Source organism: Neodiprion pinetum, chromosome 3 (genome assembly GCF_021155775.2).
Source record: "Neodiprion pinetum isolate iyNeoPine1 chromosome 3, iyNeoPine1.2, whole genome shotgun sequence".
In the NCBI taxonomy this organism is placed as follows: Eukaryota; Metazoa; Arthropoda; class Insecta; order Hymenoptera; family Diprionidae; genus Neodiprion; species Neodiprion pinetum.
In genome coordinates this window covers 23591471-23613453 of record NC_060234.1, presented here as the reverse complement: position 1 = coordinate 23613453, position 21983 = coordinate 23591471, and the positions used below count along the sequence as shown (strand labels likewise).

The 21983-nt window shown below is 39.8% G+C and overlaps 1 protein-coding gene across 12 annotated transcripts in view; it reads right to left on the bottom strand.

Moving 5' to 3' along the window:
• LOC124213589 (uncharacterized) overlaps positions 1-19798 on the bottom strand; it is a 38297-nt gene extending 18499 nt beyond the window's left edge. Inside the window, exons 1-3 of one of the 12 annotated variants that reach the window (XM_069134556.1) lie at positions 19096-19190; positions 8388-8611; positions 7180-7463 (exon numbers count right to left, since the gene is read on the bottom strand). In XM_069134556.1, the coding sequence (XP_068990657.1) occupies positions 7180-7313 (134 nt within the window). In that variant the 5' untranslated portion in view covers positions 7314-7463; positions 8388-8611; positions 19096-19190. Of the gene's footprint in view, positions 1-2356; positions 2504-7179; positions 7464-7894; positions 8359-8387; positions 8612-9966; positions 10094-10137; positions 10382-10900; positions 10998-19095 lie in introns of those variants that run through there. The other 11 variants (XM_069134554.1, XM_069134550.1, XM_069134552.1 and 8 more) reach the window with 11 other exon arrangements.
• Positions 19799-21983: the final 2185 nt, after the last annotated feature.

The window sequence follows — 21983 nt, the reverse complement described above, 5'->3', positions numbered from 1 at the left end:
GTGCTCGATATTGTTACGCACTGTGTCATTAGCGTAAGTTATGTATTCATAGTTTACCATTGAGTGTAAGATACCTAACCCCAACTTTCAGCCGAAAAGTTGACAATGAAAATGGTCATGTAGTTTTATCGGCAATGGAACTCAGGATAATACTTACCTGAAGGATTCTTTTGTGAAAATCATCGATCCGGCAGGCGCACCTGGTGCGTTCAAGTATCTTGGGGTGAGGAAAAACCACAAAAATAAGGTGAAAGTATCGTTCTTAATTTTTGTTGCAAACTATCCCGCCATACTCCCAACACACCCGAAAAAATTTTTAAATCAGTCGGTTGGTGGAAAGGTTTTGCCAGACTTAATTATAATGCGGAAAAAAAAGTTTTAAGGTAACAGCTTGCAACAAAAATTAAGGACGATACTTTTACCTTATTTTTTTTTTTTTTGTTTTTCCCCCACCCAGATCCTGCCAGATCAACGAACGATTCTCACAAAAGAGTTCCTTCAGGTAAGTATTTATCCTGAGTTTCAATGACGATAAAACTACGTGACCATTTTGGTCGTCAGCTTTTAGACTATTTATGCAATGCCAATGGCAACTTCTGCTTCCTAAATCAAACTTTCCGCCACGGTGGTTGGAAAAAATAGCGTGTGTCACACGTCTGGATCGGTGATATCTGACTCGTGTGATTATAACGCTCACTATGGCTCATTAGCCCGGTCATTTAAGTAAAAAAAAAAAGATAAGAGTTTTTGGGATTATTGTTAATAATAGGAAACAAACTGTGCCATAATTTGCAGAAATAAATAATGCCAATGAAAATAGGAAAAAAAAAAAAAATAAAACGGCGATGAAGGCATGGAACGCATTCTAATATTATAATTTCTTATTACAATTCCTGAAATCGAGACGGAATATGTCTGATTGTGGGAGGAAGGAGAGGTCATGCTTAGTTGGGTGTGAAAGTGAAACGAAGCGTTTTATTAACTCGATATCGCCACTCCAGGTCTGATTTTCTTTTATTGTAACTCTTAAATCACGGCAGGAGTTCACTGACGTCGTAATATCTTTTTAATTTCATGAATTTCACGATTTTCCATTTTTATCGTAGCTCGTTAAACATACCGTATACACATATATTACTAAGAAAAGGTAAAAAGATGAGAAATACAACAGTACCGAAATGAGCCTGAACGATAACAAATTTTAGAGTGCTCTCAAAGAATAAAATATCCACATCTTCCGGAGTTTGTCCGCAAAAACCGTGAGAATAGTTCTTCCTTTCGTAGAAATCAATCTACCGTAATTCTGGTGCACTAAAAATCATCGATTTGTATTGTTTTCTTCTTTTACATCGACAATTGAGAAAGTTAGAATGACGTTGAAATCTTCGAGGATAGAGATACGACATTGGATTTGCTGAAAATGAACACCCGGTATATACGTTATAACACGAAACTACGTACACACAATTATTAGTTATCATTCAAATTTCGACGTTTGATCTTTGCTAACCAGCTTTAGCTGCAGCCTGCTCAAGTGAGGTAAGATTTGTTTGTTTGATTATAGTTATTCACGGTCACGCTTGACAGTGTTCACCTTGCAGGTGCTATACTGCATAGTCGACGAAGGCAACCGCAAGATAACGATATATATATGTATTTCAATCCAAATACATAATAATTTCACAATCTGGTCTCTCACGAATGAGAGTAACTATAGATTTGCATAAAATCTACCTACGCTGGATCGCAAAAACAAACGAAAATTTGGCAGGGTGGGAGTATTAAAAGATATTCACGCGTCATTATACCCAAATACCCAAATACGATTGTTAGGGCACGTTTTCAATTTTAAGGGTTTATCATTCAAATTTAAGGGGTTATGTCTAGTTGGGAGGCCAAAAAATTTACTATTGCGATTTTGTAGTATCCGTGCAATTTCTTTATTTCTGCAGCAAATGAAAGTGTACAAAAGTGTTTTTGTTCAGAATTGTGTCTAGAATGGGTCTGTCAAGCCCTTTTTGCGTTTCGTCCCCACAACCCTCGATGTAATTAACCTAAAATTTTTGGTGGACGAAGTTCGATTGCTGTGTAATGTGTGACTTTACTACGTTCAAGTCCGCATACGAGAGGAGTATGGAGATATAACATTTCCTCACATGGATGTATATCAATAAAAGTTCGGACAATAAACAGGGTTAGCGTTTTATCGCGAACACAACCAGACCAGACAGCTCGTCAACGTCTAGGAACGTCACGAAGCGTGCGACAGATTTTGCCGCGATGTAACATAACCTCGAATTAGTTAACTGATTGAAAAATCATGGCAATAGCGAAGAAAATTTCGTGCGTATCTTACTTGTATTCACCGTGCTGTGGCAACGGATTCCGAAAACGCATTGTGGCGCAATGGGTTATTTATTAAAGACCAGAACTGTGGACGAGTTTCGACGATCTCCAACGCAACAACGGACACGACTAGACATTGGCCATACAGACAAATATGACCGAGGGTAAACACACCGCGTTGCGCAAGTAAATATCCCAAGTAATCCAACAAGCTAATCGATGCACGAGCTACAAATATTCACTTTGGCTATGTCAACCGCGTACTTACCGATCGGCAATAAGCTAGCGGCGAAACTTATACTGTGGGAGAATCTTTGACGCAAGCACAGAATCGCACAAGGTTCCAATACATTTGTAGCAAAAGAAAAATCACATCGTCGAGGAAAAATGTGTGTAAACCGATCAAAAATCACTTAAAAAAAAAAGCAATGATTTGTCATCGATAGATGTATTATATATTACGTACGTACGATTTGGGATTAAAAGCAAAATTCACGTGCTACAGAAGCAATATTTTTCCACGCGTCACCGACGATCGCGATGCTCGACACTCTTCGTCTTTTCGACTCTGCCGGACCAAAAGACTGTGATGCTGATTTCATTCGGCGATCGTTTGATTCAATTTGTCCTCGGAATCTGAGCTGCGAAAAGTCCGGTAAATATAATAGTTATCGTTTCATTGGCTGCCGCCATTGACGCGTGCGCCGTTCGATCGATATTTGCTTTTTACAAGCCTCCGAGCTAGATGGTATTGACTGTCAAGTTTATCCGAATGAAAACGGCGTGCACAAACCTTATGACATGTACGTTTTCTATTTTTACCAGATTTGATTAACAGCATGGGTGCGATTTGTATGTACATACGTACAGTAATGTTAAATCATAGGTTCCCAGTGGCTCAGTATTTTGTTGGAATCAAAACTGGAACGAGTATCCTTTCTAAGCAAATTTCATGTGCCACTGAATAGAAACGCAAGTGACTGGAGAATCAAATTAAGACCGTACATGAAATTTCCATAGAAGGAAAGCTTGTTTCAGTTATGATTTCAAATAACTGGTGAGCCACCAATTACTGAACATGACTGTAACATGCGGGGTTATCAAAATTGTGTCTTGTGATACGCACAGTCATCCACACTGATCGCGAGAAGAAAATAATTGAAGCTAACGCTTGTCCTTCTTTATCGGCCGAGCACCATCCGCTTTTTCGATATGACAAGCTATTGTGGAAAAAAAATGTTTTCTTTGATTCAAAGAAATATCGTCATCCGATCAACTCCAAAAATATAAGAACACTACAAATTGTGCCGTCAAACAAAACTCAATTTACTTAATTTACAGTCATTTACACGTGTGGAGAAAATTTAACAAAGATTAATTTGGTTTTTGATAATCTCCGTGTCTAAGTAAGCACCGGAGTATGTCGAGTTGCCAGTTGTCGGTTCTGTCGATCTTGTGCAGTGAACAACCGTTGTAAAAATATACACCGACGCGTCGGAGAGCTCAACATACAATGTACAGTAATAATGCACTGTATCGGTTAGTTGATCAAACACGAAAAAAGTCAACTATTTTGTGGTTTGCGTTATCGATGTTTTGTTATATACCCCAACATGCAGCGTCATTTGCTCGTGATGCAAATACGCAGAATTACCGTCTTCAAATTCCCCCAAATTTTTCATTTACTTTTAGATGCACGAGCTTCTGAACAATAGCCATAAGCATTTCAAAACGATTATTTTCTTTGGTCTTCAAGGCTTCAATAGTTTCGTGGATGTTCGTGAATTTCAGAAGAAGTCGAAACCCATCTATTCAGACATATCGTGGAATTTATAACATTTTATGGGATTTAACCGACTAAAAGAGTTCACTGAACTTCAGAGATTTCATAGAATTACATCCAGTTTTACTGAGATTCGAATTTGGAAATTCCATTGAACTACAAAGGGTTTCGCTTCAGTATCCTTGTATTATACTTACAATTAAATGTTATTATACTGGAAGGATTCTGTGAATGTGAACGATGCGAACGAGGCTTCGCCAGTAGATAGGCAACCGAAGTGATATTTCGGGTCATTACTGCGTGTAAGATGCAACTAGGGATGCCTATCTGCCGGCGAAGCGTCATTCGCATCGTTCACATTCACTGAATCCTCCCGGTACGTCTACTTCGAATTACAACTACTGCAGACTTTACTTGCCGAATAGATTATACATACTAAAATTCAAGTTTAATTGGTAAAACCAACGACTTTTAACACACGTCCTGCAAAAAAATAAATTACCACTCACCACGCAGTATAATTCGTCGGTCAAATACGTCAAACACTAACTAGTCAATATTCGAACACAGGCCTTTGAAGCCTTATCGTGAATCTGAACCAACTGCTTTGTCAAACATGATCCTTTTCCAAACTTATAGTTTCGAGGTTCGAGGACGACTGATGACTGTAGCGCGGATGGGTGTTCGTTATCATTCGGAAATGATCGTGGCGATTTGCCTGCTACTCGACCAATCGGTATAACGACTAAAATACCCGAGGGACTCGAGCTCCGATTTACGATATTAATTGAACCAGTTCTCAGCTGTACCGATTGTCATCAACGGGTTGACAGAAAATTGATTCACAAGTGCAGTATTGGGCGGATTATGTTACAAATACGCAGGTAACTTTCGGCATAAAGAACAGATTATATGTTCCAGAAGCTCAACTGTGAAAAATGTTACGAAAATATCGTGATTCAAAACTGCGCGATATGTTTGTCGTGAAGATAGAAGTAATTGAACATCGAGTTGATCGTACTAGATAATTCAATAAGTCGGATTGATATTAACAATGAATAGAACGCTTTAGAGGTCGGAAAAGACGATGTCGTTGTACAGACGATGCAGCAAGCGGTTGCGGTTTATATTCTCGTAGGCAGACTCTCAATTGGTCGCGTGTTGCAGATTTGGTATACGTATGTGTAAGTTGCGTAATTGGACAAATGCACGACACACTTTCCAACGAACTCTACTGCGTGAGTAACTCCGTCTGTCTAATGAAAATGCTGATAAAGAAAATGGCCAGGAGATGGTGCGAGGACTTTACTATGCGAAGTATAATCATCCTGCAGCAGGAAAACACCAAAGCGTTGGATTGTCATTCGCTTATGGGTATTGCCCGAGGTCCGAATGGCTTCAATTTCCGTCAAGTGTAGCAATTGCGAGTAGAATCTGTGCGAGTGGCACACCGCACTGCAGTATGACGCACTTTAGTCACGGTCACAGATTCAACCGACCATAAATAGCCCCGATTACGACCTTTAGATTGAAAATTTCATCCAGTGCCTCACATCCCGCCGAGATAATAGCTAGCACAAAGACCAGGACACACGTGCCCGCATCCATTGCCCTGCTGCTGAGTACAGGTTGCAGTTTTCGAATACCAGCACATTGGTGAAGTATCACACATGTGGTTAACAGCTGGTTGTAACGTTACGCGTTGAAAATCTATGCAAACGCACCGATACACACAGGCAAATTATTTCCAGATCACTACCAGATTCGATCCAAATGATTGTGTCTGACGCTTAGTTTCACTGACCTAGTTTTGAATTTTAGTAGGACTTGACTTCGTTGCTCAGTGGTTCGCATTAGTGTGCGAACAGTTTTTGGGTGAAAATCAGCGTTCTGGTGGTCTTATGCAAAAAAATTTACGCTCGATTGATTCAGCAGTCGACATTCTTATATCTCACGGTAGAGTTTCGGTGGAAAATGAGATACAGGGACGGTTTGACCTGAATTTGAATTCTACGGTATTCCGCCTCATTGAATGACAATTGAATAGTGGGCCTTTAATATATTCCAGTCGATTTCAGAAGATTTTTTAGTATCACTTAAAATCCGTTGGTATTATCTTGAACCTTTTGTAAAATGTGTGCATAATTACGTATTTCAAAAGGTTGGAATCTTTTATTGAAACATCATCGCAACTAATGCAATGTATACAACGAAAATTTGCACGACGAGTGAATTGTCTTTTGAAGCAAGTTTGAATTATTTTTTAATGTTTTAGAAACATGTCAAATCTTTTAGATTCGTCAGATCAATCCATCGGCAGAATCCAAAGAGTATTCATACTTAACTCCGAATACTCGATACTATCAAATGACTAGTGATACGCTTCTTATCCATTCGTTACACCAAACCTACGATTAAGCATTACCAATTGAAATCATGTTAAGACGAAAAAGAAGACCTCGTTTATCCGAGGTTTCAAATCACCAACGGTGCGTTTGTAAGAATATTCAACACTCCCCTCACAGACGAGAACTTTTGCAGAACCTGCGACGATGTTTTATAATCGCGTTGCGCAACATAGTTGATCATTTTGTGTTACAGATTTTAAGTCTCATTTTCAGTATCGCGTTTCATGGTCGTGCTGAGGCACTTGACGAGATTACGCAGACGAATTTCAGAGTAGTCTTTTATATTTTCTAGAACTTTCTTACAGGTGGCATGCGGTAATGATCAATGCATTATGCTTACTTGACGAGATAAAGAGGCATAGAGTAAGTACAAGAGGAATGCGCAAATGCAGATACAAAACCATGTCAAGCATTAGAATGCGGTGTAAAAAAGTTTGTTTAGGTTCTGAAATGCACAATATCCGCCTCGTTTAGGTGCTTTCAATTTTCAGCGCCCAATTATCGGTTTTGCGAAGTAACCTGCACAGTACCTCTGTGTGCTTTTTTCGCATGAGATTGAGAAATTGGTGCTGATTGGAAAGGTGATTTAATGGGTGCAGAGGGGTCTGCTATCTGATCCAGACTAAAGCTGAATCGACTCACCGTTCGTGATGTCTGTCCTTCTTCTTGTTCATGAATATCCAGGTACGAATCCCGTGCCTCTTGCCACTCGTATTCTTCTTGGGATGGCCGAAATTGTGGCGCCCATGTCCCGAAGGTCGTGATCGGGAGAACATTTCTTCTACCCCGCTTTCGTCTTCACTTATTTCTTTTTAGTTTCGGTTTATTTTTATTATTTCGTTAACGTCTATTTACTTTTTCACCTCGGTTTCCACTTTGGACCGAAGTTTTAACAACTGCGTTATGTTGACTTAGTAGCCTTCTACCTGAAAGAGGGTTCAGAAACAACACTTTTCAACGTGATCTTACTGTACACACGGCTCAGAGGGGTACGATGGCAGATTATCATGATTGCATAACACTCGCGGTTTTTTTTGCTGTCCTAAATTCGAGGACCTTGTAACTAGGTAACGTCCTAATTTCCGTAGATGACTGTACTACTGCTTGCCTAAATGCGTATAGATTCATGTTTTTTCCTCGAAAGAGTATCAACAAGTATCGGGGTAGCAAGGAATGGAATTTCTCAATAATCTTCGTACGGTGGATGCATCGAGCGAATGTCTCAAGCTCACAATAAGTTTACAATCCTTTACGATAACTAGTACTTAATCAAATGAACTGAAAACCATTTTCCCGAAATACTTTAAGCAACATCTCGAACATTGTATCTTTAAAGATGGGAAATTAAGACAATTACCTTGCACGGCGGATATCTGGTAGCCTACACAGTTCCAGGCGTTGAACTGACAGTTAGAATATAACGATTTTCACTAGAGAGTGAATCCATAGTATCCGGTCTGGTCTACCGATTGATTCAAGCTTTGGAGGCGATGACCGTATTACAACTACGATAGCACAAAAATGAAACCCGGTAGAGTCCTGTCCAAATCACACTTTTCGCGACTGCAGTATAACCGATTTCAGATTGTTACCTGCACGTGGTTATATTTAACCTCAGGGTAAGTCAAGCCGGCGTTTCGACAAACTTGGAAGAAATGAAACACCGCATCATCAACGATCCGAAGCAACGAGACTAGGTCGAAGACTAGGCAATCATGATCGCATGTACATAGTACACGGCTTACAAACGACTGTCACCGTTCCAACCGATTGTCAGGGACGAGCCAGCGAACGGGGAACCGTTCCTCAAACTGGTTTTGACCTCCCATGAACTCCGGTACCTTTCATACCTTCTGGGTATTGCCGATGTTTCCTCCCGCTTCCGAGCCCTGGTAACAACTAAGCGACAGTAACGGTGGTTTCGCCTTGCTTGATTGTGATTGGGCATTTTTGCCCTACGGACTCGGCAGTCGCAGGCGTTAGAATAATGGCATGCTCATCGCCTGATCATGGTGCCATCAATCTGAACGAGATTTGCGGCGATTGTCGGCGAGGAGTAGCGGAAGAAGAAACTCTGCCCGAAGGTTGTACATCACGCGAGAAAAATAAAATGAGACAGATGGTATGAAAAAAGGTGTGACAAACACCAGGCGTGAATTTTTTTTTGACGCTTTCCGTTCTCTAGTTTTATTTGATCTTTTAGAGCAACGGAACAAGCTGCATGGGACTATAAAACTGATAACGGATAACAAACGTATAGCGACCCCTATAAATTCCTGACTCAAAATTTACGGCTTGATGGTAATTCGTCAGACGAAATTACTGTTTGTTTTTGGGAAAATATGGTGCCAGTCGTTTTATTCATGATGCCTGTGATAGGAAAACTATTTCGTGCCACGTAATTTACGACTTCACTCTATATGTGGTTTGGATGAACTTTAAAAACTCTTGTGCTTTTTATTCTGATTCCGCAACGTACGCTTGAGTGAAGTTGTACGCGTCATGAAACGATGCACGGCGTAAAGCTCAGATTGGTTGAATTTCGCCGTTGCTCGTCACGGGTTAATTCGGAGTCACGGACCAGCAAAGTCAAAACAAGATTATTGAAACCAATCCTCAAAGTGTGAAAGAAGTACGTAACGAATTCAACACAGAATTCATCATACATGCATACATACATCTTTGCATGTATGTACGAACAGCATTACAAATTCCCTGGTAGTATGAAATTGTTAAGGTGTTCCGTACAGTAAGGTAATATTTTAGAAGCTCGTCAACGACGACCTTTGACATCGTCGATGAGATACGAGTATTTTTGGAGAATGTTAGAGATGTCATTTGCCAATACACAACAATTACTGATAACGCGGAAATGACGAAATAAATCTTCAATCCAAACGTTATCCGTCGCGCTAAATTTTTATCGTCCAAGTATATCACCTTTGGAACGACGGCGAATGCACGTGCAAGAAGAATTTTCTCGTACACGAGAGCCTGCTAGCATCGGTCTACCGAGCACGTCTTCGTCGTCCAGCAGTGCAAGTATGCCGATGACAAACAAGTGTTCGAGTAAGCAGATACCTCGCTTTGGACGTGTTCAAATGTCACTGCGCTAGTCAGACAGCTGTGGCTACGGCTTCGCAAATCTACGAACAAGCTGTTGGGTCGTTACAACTGTGAAAGATCTGCAAGTTCTTAGTAATATAACCAGCAGGCATCCTCAACTTGATTCAACTTGTCAATATTCAGTTGAAACGACGCTTACTCGAATCCTAATAGCGATTTTGCAATCCGTAAGAAATTATATGCCAAAATGATTGTCAGGTATCTATTCAAACGATTAATAACTTTGGTTTGAATGATTTCACTTGTTTCAAGTGCACCTGACTTGAATCAAACGAACATCATTTTCGACCAAGTAAAATGTACCTTCGTCAGCTTGTGGGTCAAATTGAGAGCAAATGATACGACTGTATGATGGAAGGATTCTACTGCGGCCTGCCTAATATATTTTGGAAAATCTTTAATAAATCAGATATATTCTACACGTACTGCGGCGGTTTTAATAACGGATAAAAGTGTGAATGGCTCATTACATACCGCACCCGATAACGGTAATCTGGATGACCGGCATCGAAATCACGATCGTGCATCAGTATTGCATTCGAATAGTCAATACCGGCTTTTGTCGAACTTATCGGGTGAATAGCCGTCAGCTCGAAACAGGCACGGGGAATATATTGTTTGAAAATAATGTATCATGTAATACATTATTCATGAAGTCGTCAATTTCGGAATTCAGTTCGCATTACCATCTCGTTCAAACGGTCACGTCACAGTGTGTCTAAATTTATCTGATTACGTAATTCCGAAGCAGTTGTAAATCAGATCGTCATGTTAATCCGAAACCCACCTGGTCACGTCCACACCTTGAATAGGTACGCTAGCCCATGAAAACCTTGTAATTCCGACTTGTGTCAAATACATTTTAGTTTTTTAGCAGAAATTCGGTAAAAGTGTTGTCCACAAAAATTGTCAGATAAAAATGGTCTTTTTTGGCACCAGATTCATTACAAAAACAAGTCAAATAATCGATGTTTTTGTCGATTCGTCAATCGAGATAAAGAACACGGAGGAGTCTAGTAGTTTTCAAGGGGATTCGTGTAACTCACTGGTGGAATAATGACAATCTAGGTTGGCATGGCTGGCGTACCTAATCTACAAGCAACGGCGCAGATGCATCGCAGGTAGAAGAAGCGGTTAAACCATATCGTTGGACTGTACTAACGTCGCCAGTTTATACCCCAATTTTGCATATACGTATTATATATATTGCGAACTTTGAGTGGAACGATATCATTACCGACGATGAGAAACAGCGCGGTAAAAAGCTTGATTTTAAAACGAAACGTCGGACGCGCGTCACGCGATCATCGCGTCAACAGCTCGGAGGTCTCACTGTGCGACCTACAATTATTCCGGATGGCTTTTACCAGCCGGTGCTTTTACGTCGATATTAAACGAGTCAAGCGGTTGGTGAAGCATTCTAGGTAGGCGTTGTGCTCTCGGTTCGCATGGTGGTTTGATTGCATCACTTGCGAGACACACAGGCAGATCTGCAATGAAATAGACACACAAGCGTGCTTGTTGGAGAACTGCTACAGCTAGCAGGGAAGAAGCCAGAGAGATAAAGAGAGAAAGAGAGAATGAGAGCGGGACGCGGGTGGGTGAGAAGCGGGTTATAAAGTCCGGTCGAGAATGCGGCCGAGTGAGAATTGAACCAGACACTCGACTCCGAGGTATCGACGCTGCTGCTCCTGCATGGATCGTCTTTGGAAACGTTCGGTGATCGTTCGCCAAGACAAGAATATTGACGTGAGAAAAGTCGGGGTGGCCATCGGTCTGGAAAACCGCTCGAAAACTGGGAATTGTCGAGAAATTTCGTATTAATTTACTGTAGGTCTCCTTATCAAGTCGGCGGATGATGTTCGATGCGATATCTAGATTTTTCGACTAATGTACCGCGGTATTTAAACTTGATATTCATAATTTTTCGCGCTTGCTTGATTTTCATTCCATTTCCGAACAGTGTGGTAAAACGGCGTCGGCGCGTGTGCACAACTGAAGTGCTTGATTTTACGCGCTAGGGTTTTCTTGGGCGCATGTGCACTTTTGAATAGCTGAATTTTATGCACTTTACCATTCAGAGTAAGATACCTAACCCTAATTTTATGCCCTGTCAATGGCACGGATGGACAATATCTGACCTGTGTGATTAGAGTCCGCGCCTTGTCTGGACAAAATCATTGTAAGCATTCTCGAATTTTGGACATGGATAGGGGAAAGGCGGGAAAAATGGGTCCACTGTACAATCAAATGGGATTTTCAAAAACTTCGATAACGCTTGTGATGTTTTTTTAGGCCAAAAACAAAGAAATTGCGTTGTCGAAATTGGTCTAACGTTATTCCCCTCTTAAGTAGCCCATTTTACCCGCCTCTTCCCTAAATATAATCATTAGTTTGTTTGAAATTGCACGTTTCAGCTGTGATGAGAAACTGAAAAAATATCAATTAAGGTTTAAAAATTGAGAAAAAAAAAATCAAACCAGTTTTCATCGCGTGAAAGTACTAGAAATACACTGCAGGACTCGAAGTCAGTCCAAAACTCTTGCCGCTACGCCAGGATATCAGGATCTGGTAGCTAAGATTTTGAAAAAAGTTGTTCGATAATTTATAAAAATATTTCTGACGTAGCTCCAAGAGTAGAACTATTGTTGTTTATTATGCAGAACCATTCAACTCCTCACGACTAGTGAAATTGGCCGGTTTTCGAAAAAGATAATCTACTATGGAAAGTTGGCGGATAATTTTTTTAATTTGCTTCCTTAGAGTTAAACCGGCAGAACTATGCCTAAAATGTATCAGGAACAATGGAAGTCCGTTGCATCTATTTTTTTGTACGAACTACTTAGTTTTAATATTTACAAAAATATAGAAAAAGCGACTCGAAGTCTGATACGTCGGAGCAAAAAGTCAGGGACAGAGTGTCATTTCAGAAAGTTTTAAAAACCAAATTATATAGACGGCGAGGCGAAAAAAAAAAAAAAAAATCTTCCAACTGCCTCCAGATCTCGCAGGCAAAAGCCGGCCATAGTTGTTGATTGTAATACCCGATCTGCAGATCGAGCAAACAGTAAACATGCACCGATCGGTTACAAGCAGCGTGGTCGTTCATTCGATGGGAGGCGATCTTGTTTATCCGAGTAACGATGCTTGCGGATGATAATTACGAGGCGGGAGAATTGGTTTGAGTGTCCCTCGTGGCGATACACGTGTGTTTCGCAATGCTGCAACTCAACCTAAAGCAGCCAGTGACGCAGCCTCGCAAAACCACAACTACAAGTGAAAATGCATCGCAATCTTGCAGCACTGCGAGCTCGATATCTCGTCACCCGCTGGGACGATTGTCAGAAATCTAACAAGCTGTTAAATGACACGATGGAAATTCGGTATCTGTACGGTGAAAATTCACGTTACTCCGCGTCAGCTGATTGTACAAGTTAGGAACCTTGGAAAGAAGCAGTCCATCGAGTTTCGCACAGTTTTGTGTCAGCCGTAAGACGGAAATGTAATTATCGTCGATCATAGTGCTGTGCAATTAATCGATTGATCGGAAGCTTCGATTAATCATTCTTTCGATTGATCGATTAATCGATTAGTTGAGTTTTTCCATAAATCGTTATTTCGACTGATCGATTAATCGAAGCAGCCTTATAATAATTTTAATTTCAGAAAAATCGGTACACGACTCGCAACTCATTTATTATATTCGAACTACAGATTCCGTACGTATGAGTCATGACTCAGTTCGAACATCGTAAATGTGTCGCGAGCCATGTACCGATTGACTTGTGAAACTATTGTAAGGCAACTTCGATTAATCGATTAATCGGGAAAACGATTAATCGAAGCTGTCGAAGCAGCAATAGTTCGTACCTATTGAGCACCGGTTTCACCGACACAAAGGCAAGAGAGACTTCGGAGGGGGGTTGAATAAAAAATCCCGTCGGTCATCCTTCCTTACGTACAATCCTGATGTCGTTTACGGAGTCGAAATACCCCCTCGGCGTTGTTATAAGCCTGTGGTACGGAAGGGTAGAGAGAGTTGTCCATTTTGCCGATCATGCCGATAAATCATTTCTCAAACCGGATGAGCACGGTCTCAAGAGTAATAAAAATTTCTCCGCAGCGGGATGCGGATCCGTAACTTGAGACCGGTATTGCTCAGCAAATATATTTTTATTATTTGAATTCTCGAAGCTCAACTTTTTTTCACGGAAGTTAGAAAGCCCGCAGTGGTTTGTACAACGCAACAAAGAAAACGGACGTTCTCAAAATGCTCGGAAACCTTGTATACGTATACGCCTACTCTGCAGATCAAATTACGAGGAATTATACGCACGTGCTCCGTGTGCTTCGTGCTGCTCTGCAGGCAAGAGTATATATAACGCACGAATGCGTCGATGAAGGAAAGCATGAACTGGGTGAACAGTCTGGTAAGCTTAAGGATGCATCGGGCGTACAGTCTGGCAAAAAATTCTGACACCAAGGTATCCACGCTCCGACTAAAGCCAAACTGCAAGATGAATTCAATCGAACCAATTCTTCTTCAAAGATGCACGTTAGTGTGTTTCGTTTCGACAGAAAATTTTTTTTCATCAACAGTCGAAGCCCTCCATTACACGGTAGAAAATAAATCCTCGCCGAAGCTTGTATGTTATATCCAGATTTGAAAGATTGGTCTTGGATTCAAAGTTTTCTCTTTCAAGAAATGTTACATGGAAAGAATATAATTTTTCGTTTCAAATTTTTATCCATCAGCTTCATTTAATAGTACAGATTTGAGGCAATAAGCATTTTGTGGATGATTGATTTTGGATTGCAGACATTTTTATAGAGAACCGAATTACCTAAAAATTCTCAATTTGAATTTTCCTTGTAAGCTCGATAATTTATTTAATCACAAATGACGGTCACAGATATATTCTTACATGAAATTGATTTTCAAACCGAGGCTTGTAACTTTTTAACCACTTAAGCTCTGGATTTAACTAACAGGACACTTTTGTAGGAAATTTAACTCTCTACAAAATACCCTCACGGTCAAGTTTCCCTCCAAGTTATTTAAGTTGGAAAACTTCGAATTCCGAGAGTGATGTTTTATAACTAGATTCAATATATATTTTTTCGTGATGATTTTTTTAGTATCTTATCCAACAAGTTTGTCAGATGGCAGCGCAAAAAGTTAAGCTTCCAAACGAAATACCCTGATACACATGTCTAAGAACCTCCAAGACTTTTTTAAAAGTTCATGAAAGATCTTCTTCGAATAAAATGGAATTCCAGTATCACTTGTTGAACTCTGTTCACGGTCATGTGTTTAATTTTTTCACTTCATTAACATTTCAATGCGAACGTCACACTCGACGCGTCATTATCATCTGAAAATTTACGAGTCATACTTTGGAGAAGGAAATTTAAGGACGGATATTCACTCTGAAAATTGAACAAGCATTGTAGTTTATCGAAATTAATCACTCATCGGTAAGTCAGACAAAAGCACGGTAGTATGATAATAAAAGAGTTCATGTTTTAATATTCTTTTGTATACCCATCTGTGTAAAAGACGGAAAGCGGAATTCGCAATCGTAATCGCAGCGTTCGGTGGACACGTTGATGGTGTGCTATTGTATAATACAGCGAGAGGAATGTAAATGTGTACTAACATTTGTGCGTTTGGTTGGCTGACCGCATGTTCACTATAGATATGAGGCATTCCGTATCAAGTCGACCTGAATCTGAAACTTAACATCTGTCGTTTGGCTCACGATGTTTTATATGATTGTATGAACTGTCGAAAATACTAGTTTTCTCGAAATATTTCTAATCTATCGAAATTAGCTACAGTTTTTGAGAACGGCCATATCGATCGACACAATTTGAAAATCTGAAGCAATTTTGAAATATCATGTACAAGATATAAAAAATTTGGAGCCTTGAGCTTAGTGCTTTTATCTCATTCTTTTTTTTTTAATCTTTTTTCGTAAGAAACATAAAAAGCAAGTAAGAGGAAGACTCAGTTCACTATGGATGGTTGCTAAAACATTTTCATATGTACAACCAGGTTTTTGAAATATTTGTCAGACTCTTCTAAAATTTCTGAAAAAAATTAGAGCTTTCGAGATTCAAAACAGTCATATAAAAAGCACGAGCCAAATTGGAGGGGTGAAAATTTAGACCCAAGTCGATTTGACGTAGAATATCCCATTTGTAAACAAATCAGACTAAGATTTAGAGAAACTTTAAATTATTAATCACAACGGTCAAGATATTTCGACGAGTGAAATTATAACATTTAAGTTCGAAGCAAAATTACCTTTACGTCTTATTTCGAATCTGAGCAGGCATTTGTTTTCAACAAAGAAGGCATAAGAATTTGGTAGATGAATTTTTGGGTGTTGAGGAATTTTTATCGTTAAACGATAATTAGAAATTTTTGACAAATTTACTGTGTGCAATGAATAAATAAGAACCATAAATTAGATGCCGAGAGTAGATATCGCTGAACAGTTATTAAATTTTCACTTTCACAGCTGAGCTATTACCAACGATAAATTATCGAGTCTCAAGTCATTACTATTAGACAGTACTAGTACGTTTTAAAACTCATATTACCACTTGAACCGGCCAACGTGAAGAATTTACTGCTAATCGGAATCCGTAATCGAGTGCTTGCCCACAAAACTGAGTTTTGAAATTGGAATAAACCAGGATGTTCTCTAAAATCACCTCACAAAGCAGCTGGCGATACCGAAACCGATAAAATATTTTAATAATATTGCACAAGTTTGAGAAACAATTTACACTAAATTAAAAACGTTGATTAGACAAACAGACTTCGACCACGCAGTAATATCACGAAAATATTTACAAAATGAGGCGCGTATATGTATAGTAAATCAACGGTGAGTCGTGAGTTGAAATTAAATCAGTTTGATCCGGGCGACTTCGGACGTCTCGAGTCAGTATAAAGTAAGCGAGTTAATGAGTTATTGTCTACGGTTGGCGGGTGCTTTCCTCGCCAGTCAAGCTGACAATAAGTGTGGGTTTAAGCACCGGAAGCACTCGGTGCCCGAGTTAAACGAGGGTACATCTTTCTCTCACGATCGTTCTCCGAGCTAAGTCGACGACGTCCAGACTTCGGCGGCAAGACGTTATCTTGTCGTCGAAAAAAAACGCATAATGGGGGGTCAGACAATCGGACGAAATTTTATTCAGTTTCACAATATCGGCGCGAGGCAAAAAAAGGCATCGAGTGAATTACCATCGAATGGCCTGAACTGCGGTTGCTGCCTTGATCCTCGCACAAAATGCTGCGTGTAATACTTGCAGATAACCCGACAGCCGAAGGTTGAGTGACGTATAATAACATCAGACTGTTTCAATACGAATGATGTTGAATTATTTCAGCGATCAATAATCAGCCGTCGTTTATTGCTTTTCAAACGTTAAAGACTGCGAGTCGTGAGGGGCGATTGATCAATACGACGTGTCTCGAATTTGACTACATACAGTGTCAAACAAGTTGTCCATTTACACGGTATGAAATACCGACGAGGAAACATTTGTGCAAATTATTATACGTGTGAGTTTACACGGACAATTCCGCATCGTCGATAAGAACGACCCCAGATAAGGATCAGGCCAGAACAGCTTACACCTGTTTTTCAACCGCCTGCACAGCCTGTATACATGGTGACGTATATTAGATAGGTGCTTGTAAAACTGCAAGACCTTGCGACCACTGTGAAGCGTTTACGAGCACTTTGTTGTTAGAATGCCCTTCGGAATACCGTGAGAAATAGGAAGCAGAGAAGGAGTTCAGGATACCTTACTCGAATTCGTCAATGACGTAACGTGCAATTTCGCCATTCCTTGTTCACACGCACAACGCAGGTATTCAGACAATAAATTCCGCGTTCAGATCCATATAATTAGACCCAAAGGAAAATCAGCAATCGGAGAGGTCAATGTCGGTAAGCACAAAAATCGAGGTCAATTCTGACCCATTCAAAGTCACGGTTGTCGTCTGCACCTTCTATTTAATTGGCGGCCTTGAATCGGTCAGAATCCACTTCGGTTTGTGTACCTGTACAATCGTTTTAAGAAAAAAATTACAAGCACCACGCCGTTGGAAAAAAAACACTCTTATGACAGAATATAATCGAAGAGATTAGGGATGTGGAAACACAAGCGCAAAAACTGTTTCATCAGAAAGGAGCCGAACACAATTATTCTCGCCTGACTTACGGATACGTGATATAGTATTGTTTTTGTCGGTACTGATACGTGATATCGGATTAAAATTGGACTGATACTGAGTATAATTATAAAAGTGATAAAATTAATAGTCAACGATGAATCGTATAAAGGAAACCCAATTGGCTGATTATGAATACTCCAAAGGCTGTTGCACGACGTTATACGAACATGCATCATTATTTAAATCTGTTATTTATATACGTTATTAAATATATTGTTGCTTAAGCAAATACGTCTGAATGTAGGTACAAAAAGTATTTTTGCGATTTGAATATCGCGCAGTCGAAGAGACTTGCTGCAGGAAGTGAGGATTCTACGGTAGCTGATAACAAAGATGCAACACTCGTTAGTGAAGAGTTATCACGATTCCTGCGTTTTGTTTCACAGTAAACTCAGCCGTTTTACTTTGCCGCTCATTGCACCTCAGCGCTACTCACGTCTCGGTTTTGTTTAAATTTCTAAATTGTCGAATTGTAATCTTGACCTATCCAGAGCTGGAAGTTAGTGAAAAGCACCCAGTAACACACAACCCGACACTAGATAAAAGCAAGACCGAATGCTTTTCGATTTTGTACAGTGGCGGGAATTGTCCCCAAAGTATTGGAAATGCTTTTTCCCGATGCCCGCAATGTGATGTAACATCACAAGCTTGTACTCATAGCACAACTTCCCGCTTGGATGCGTTTCGAGCCCATAAATCATTAACGAATGGAATGTTTTTTAAATTTCGTTATTTCGATAATTCAAAATCCACCTATGAATATCACTCGACTTATGAAAATCAAAATTTAGTTCTAAACTAAGCAAAGCAATCTGTTCACACGTTCCCCAGATACCGTTGGACAAAAAATTGCTCACACGTGCACACATGCGCACACACGCGTCGAAAAAGGAATAAAAATCGTTGAATTTAGAATTGTCCGGAAAATGGATTCGCAGAAATCATTACAAATTATACGTTGACAAGATAATATTGATTGCGGGGAGGTTTGTGGAAATAATGCGAACCGAATTGTCGCGATCAATGCCGGAGGTTTCATACTTAATTTCGGGATGAACGAAACCTTCGAAATTGGAGATTGTAGAAGAATAATGGATTTGGAATATTTGGACCTTCTAAATAGTATCGATGATGTATAAATAAGTTGGTCGAGTGTCACCGTTTTTTACGCTTACCTTTTCGAAGTGCTGGGGATTTCATCAATGTTGCTCCAGTGATAAACATCGGCGCACGTGGTAATCGTCGTATCCTTCATCGCGATACTCCAGAAAATGAAAATATATATATATATATAATATATATTCTTCAATCATCCGCAAGTCGTATAATATTTTCGTGACAGCAAAACTGACCCGAAACCGTGAATTATTCATTCGCTGATACTGCAGAACACAAAAATACGTACGCACACAAACACGCCACTTTATTACAGCGCAGTGCCGAGTCCTCGGCGTTTCAATATGTAAGTCGCATATAACGTCGTGATATATAATATGTTTACACAACCGTCGTATATGCCATTAATTACACAACGATGATACGTGTTCGCAGTGTGGTACGAGCGAATCTATTCGCTTTCGTCTCCTCTTTGCTGCATTATAATGTCCGGCAAGTGTTCCCCGTGAAAGCTCGATGTCAGCGGAGGAACGAAACTCGGAGACCTCCTTTGATTTCGACTCCTTGACCCGCGTTCCTTTCGTCGACTCCGTTCATATTTTACCCGATTCCTTTTGCGCGCTTTTACGTCGTTTTAATCCTCGCCACGGGGAGATCAACTGTCAGAACGCACACTTGTCAGACCGGGCCACGCGGCTGCGGCGAAAGACGGAGAAGCATTCGGCCTCGCCGGCGTGGAAACGCGGTATAATACGAGCTCTGCGCAGACATCACGGTTTTCTGCTTCCTGAATCAACTCGCGTGTCGACTGCGCCTCTGCGGGACGATAGCCGAAGATATGAACGCGCGTTCGACGACTAGACGACAAAATCGCAACAACAATCGCCACGTTTTATTCCGTAGCTTGGGAATACGATAAATAATGACAAATAATATACAGATGTAATGATTGAAAGGTACCGATTTTCGACAACCGAACTTCTTACTTGAGTTTATCTCCAATCGGTACGGGATCTTTCGTCTCCTGAAACAACATCTTTATTTCGCGGGCATGATTTTGTTATTTTAATTATGACGATGTCGCATTGTTGTTCAGATAACGTCACGTTGTTTTACTATTTTTTTTTTTCTTTTCCTTTTTCTTTTTCTTTTCTTTAATCGCTGCTAGAAGTACATTGTATCCTTACCGGAATTTTCATAAATTCTAATCAATGAAGTTTATCAATAATAGATTTTTTCTTGATTCAATCAGTTGATAAAAAGAAATTCTACGAAAAAGTTTATTGATAAGCTATCAATGATAGACTCGTCATTGAAAAACAAAAACTCATTATTGCCGTACAAAATGTATGTTATAGAATGTCTTTAGAAATGATTTATTCAGAAAATGAGCTATTATTCGTGACAATCGATTAAATAGTAAGATTTATCTATGGGTGAAGTTGATAGGTATCCAATTCTTTCCATATCTTTTGATCAAATTCAATTGAATTAGCTTAAGTGACACTTTTCAAACCGTTACTTTACAACGGTTTTCTTAGAACAATTATCTGTCGCTAAATTTCTAGTTTTATATCCTTCTTTCACCGAGGATACACTCGTTCTTTCTCAGTAACGCTACAGGAAAAAAATCAATAAACGCACGAACGGAGCTTGGGTTTCCCAATGTCGAAACAATTGTATCGTCTGAGATGATTGATTACGAATCAGTAATGTTTGCTCCAAACATAATTCAAGGGCAAATCAGAGCTGCGATGTTGCACGAAGTGGAAAAAATTGGAAAAACACGCGTGATGTCTAAAAGATGTCTGAAAAAGGTGTTTCACTTTTGACCAAAATACACCGAAAAGATGCCAGAAAACGTTTAAAAGACGAATGTCAAATTTTCTCGTGTTTCGTAGATTTTGAAGACAGACCACCTTAAAGGTATCCTTTACTAGTCAGCTTATAAAAGCTTTGATTCTTTTGAATAAAATCAGCAATTTCAGATTGAAATCGGAGGAATCTACTAGACTGTTAACCGTATCTAAGCGCTTTGAAATGATCCATTGATATCAAAGCTTCCGTCTACAATTACAGTAACATGTATTATTGTTTTTTTTTTTTTTTTTTTCAGAGATAGAAAGAGAGAGATCTTCGTAGCTAATAAATATAATAATGACTTGATAAATATTCAATGTACGACTATCCCTTGATACAATTTATGAAAGGCATTGATTGTTCCTACTAACCAACCTTCTTAGGCGTCTTTTTTTCTTTTCTAAAAACAACAAGAGATGCCTTTGAAGAAATGTTTAAAAAATGATTCTACGATGCACGCGTTACGAGTCTCGGTACGATAACTATTCGCATAAATTCGGTCAATAGAATTAAACATACTGCTCGGAAAGGATAATTTTTAGTCGTTACCAGCCTTTTCATAGGATCACAGATCGAGACGAAGCTTCCTTTTTTCAACGAACGAATGAGCCAAGCGTCCGGCATACCTTTTATCGCTATTAAAAGGAAAGGAAGAATTCCCAAGCTGGCCTCGCGTGGAATCATGCGCGCACATACTTAACCGCGCAACTTATACGTGCGTTGAATACGTAACCTGGGTATAATAATTATTTCTACGCATTCGCCACGCACTATAGAATCCTACGGCTTTACCCTACAACTACTAATCCGTTGACTACGAGTCCCGCTATTATATATCTGCGCTTTGTTCTTCCGACCAGGAATGCGAAGCCGTGAGAGCTGAATTGAGCGCTCCTGCACGTACGTTCAAATGCACTCCCACGATGCTTCTAAACCAATCGAGAATGTTTGTACAATATCACGATACCGAGCAATCGAACTCGATGTGCACACTTTCATTTTTGTGTATACGATTGTATGTATGTACGTACAGGTATGGGAACAGCTGATTCCTCAAACGTGTCTAACTGAAATTTCAAGTTCAGCA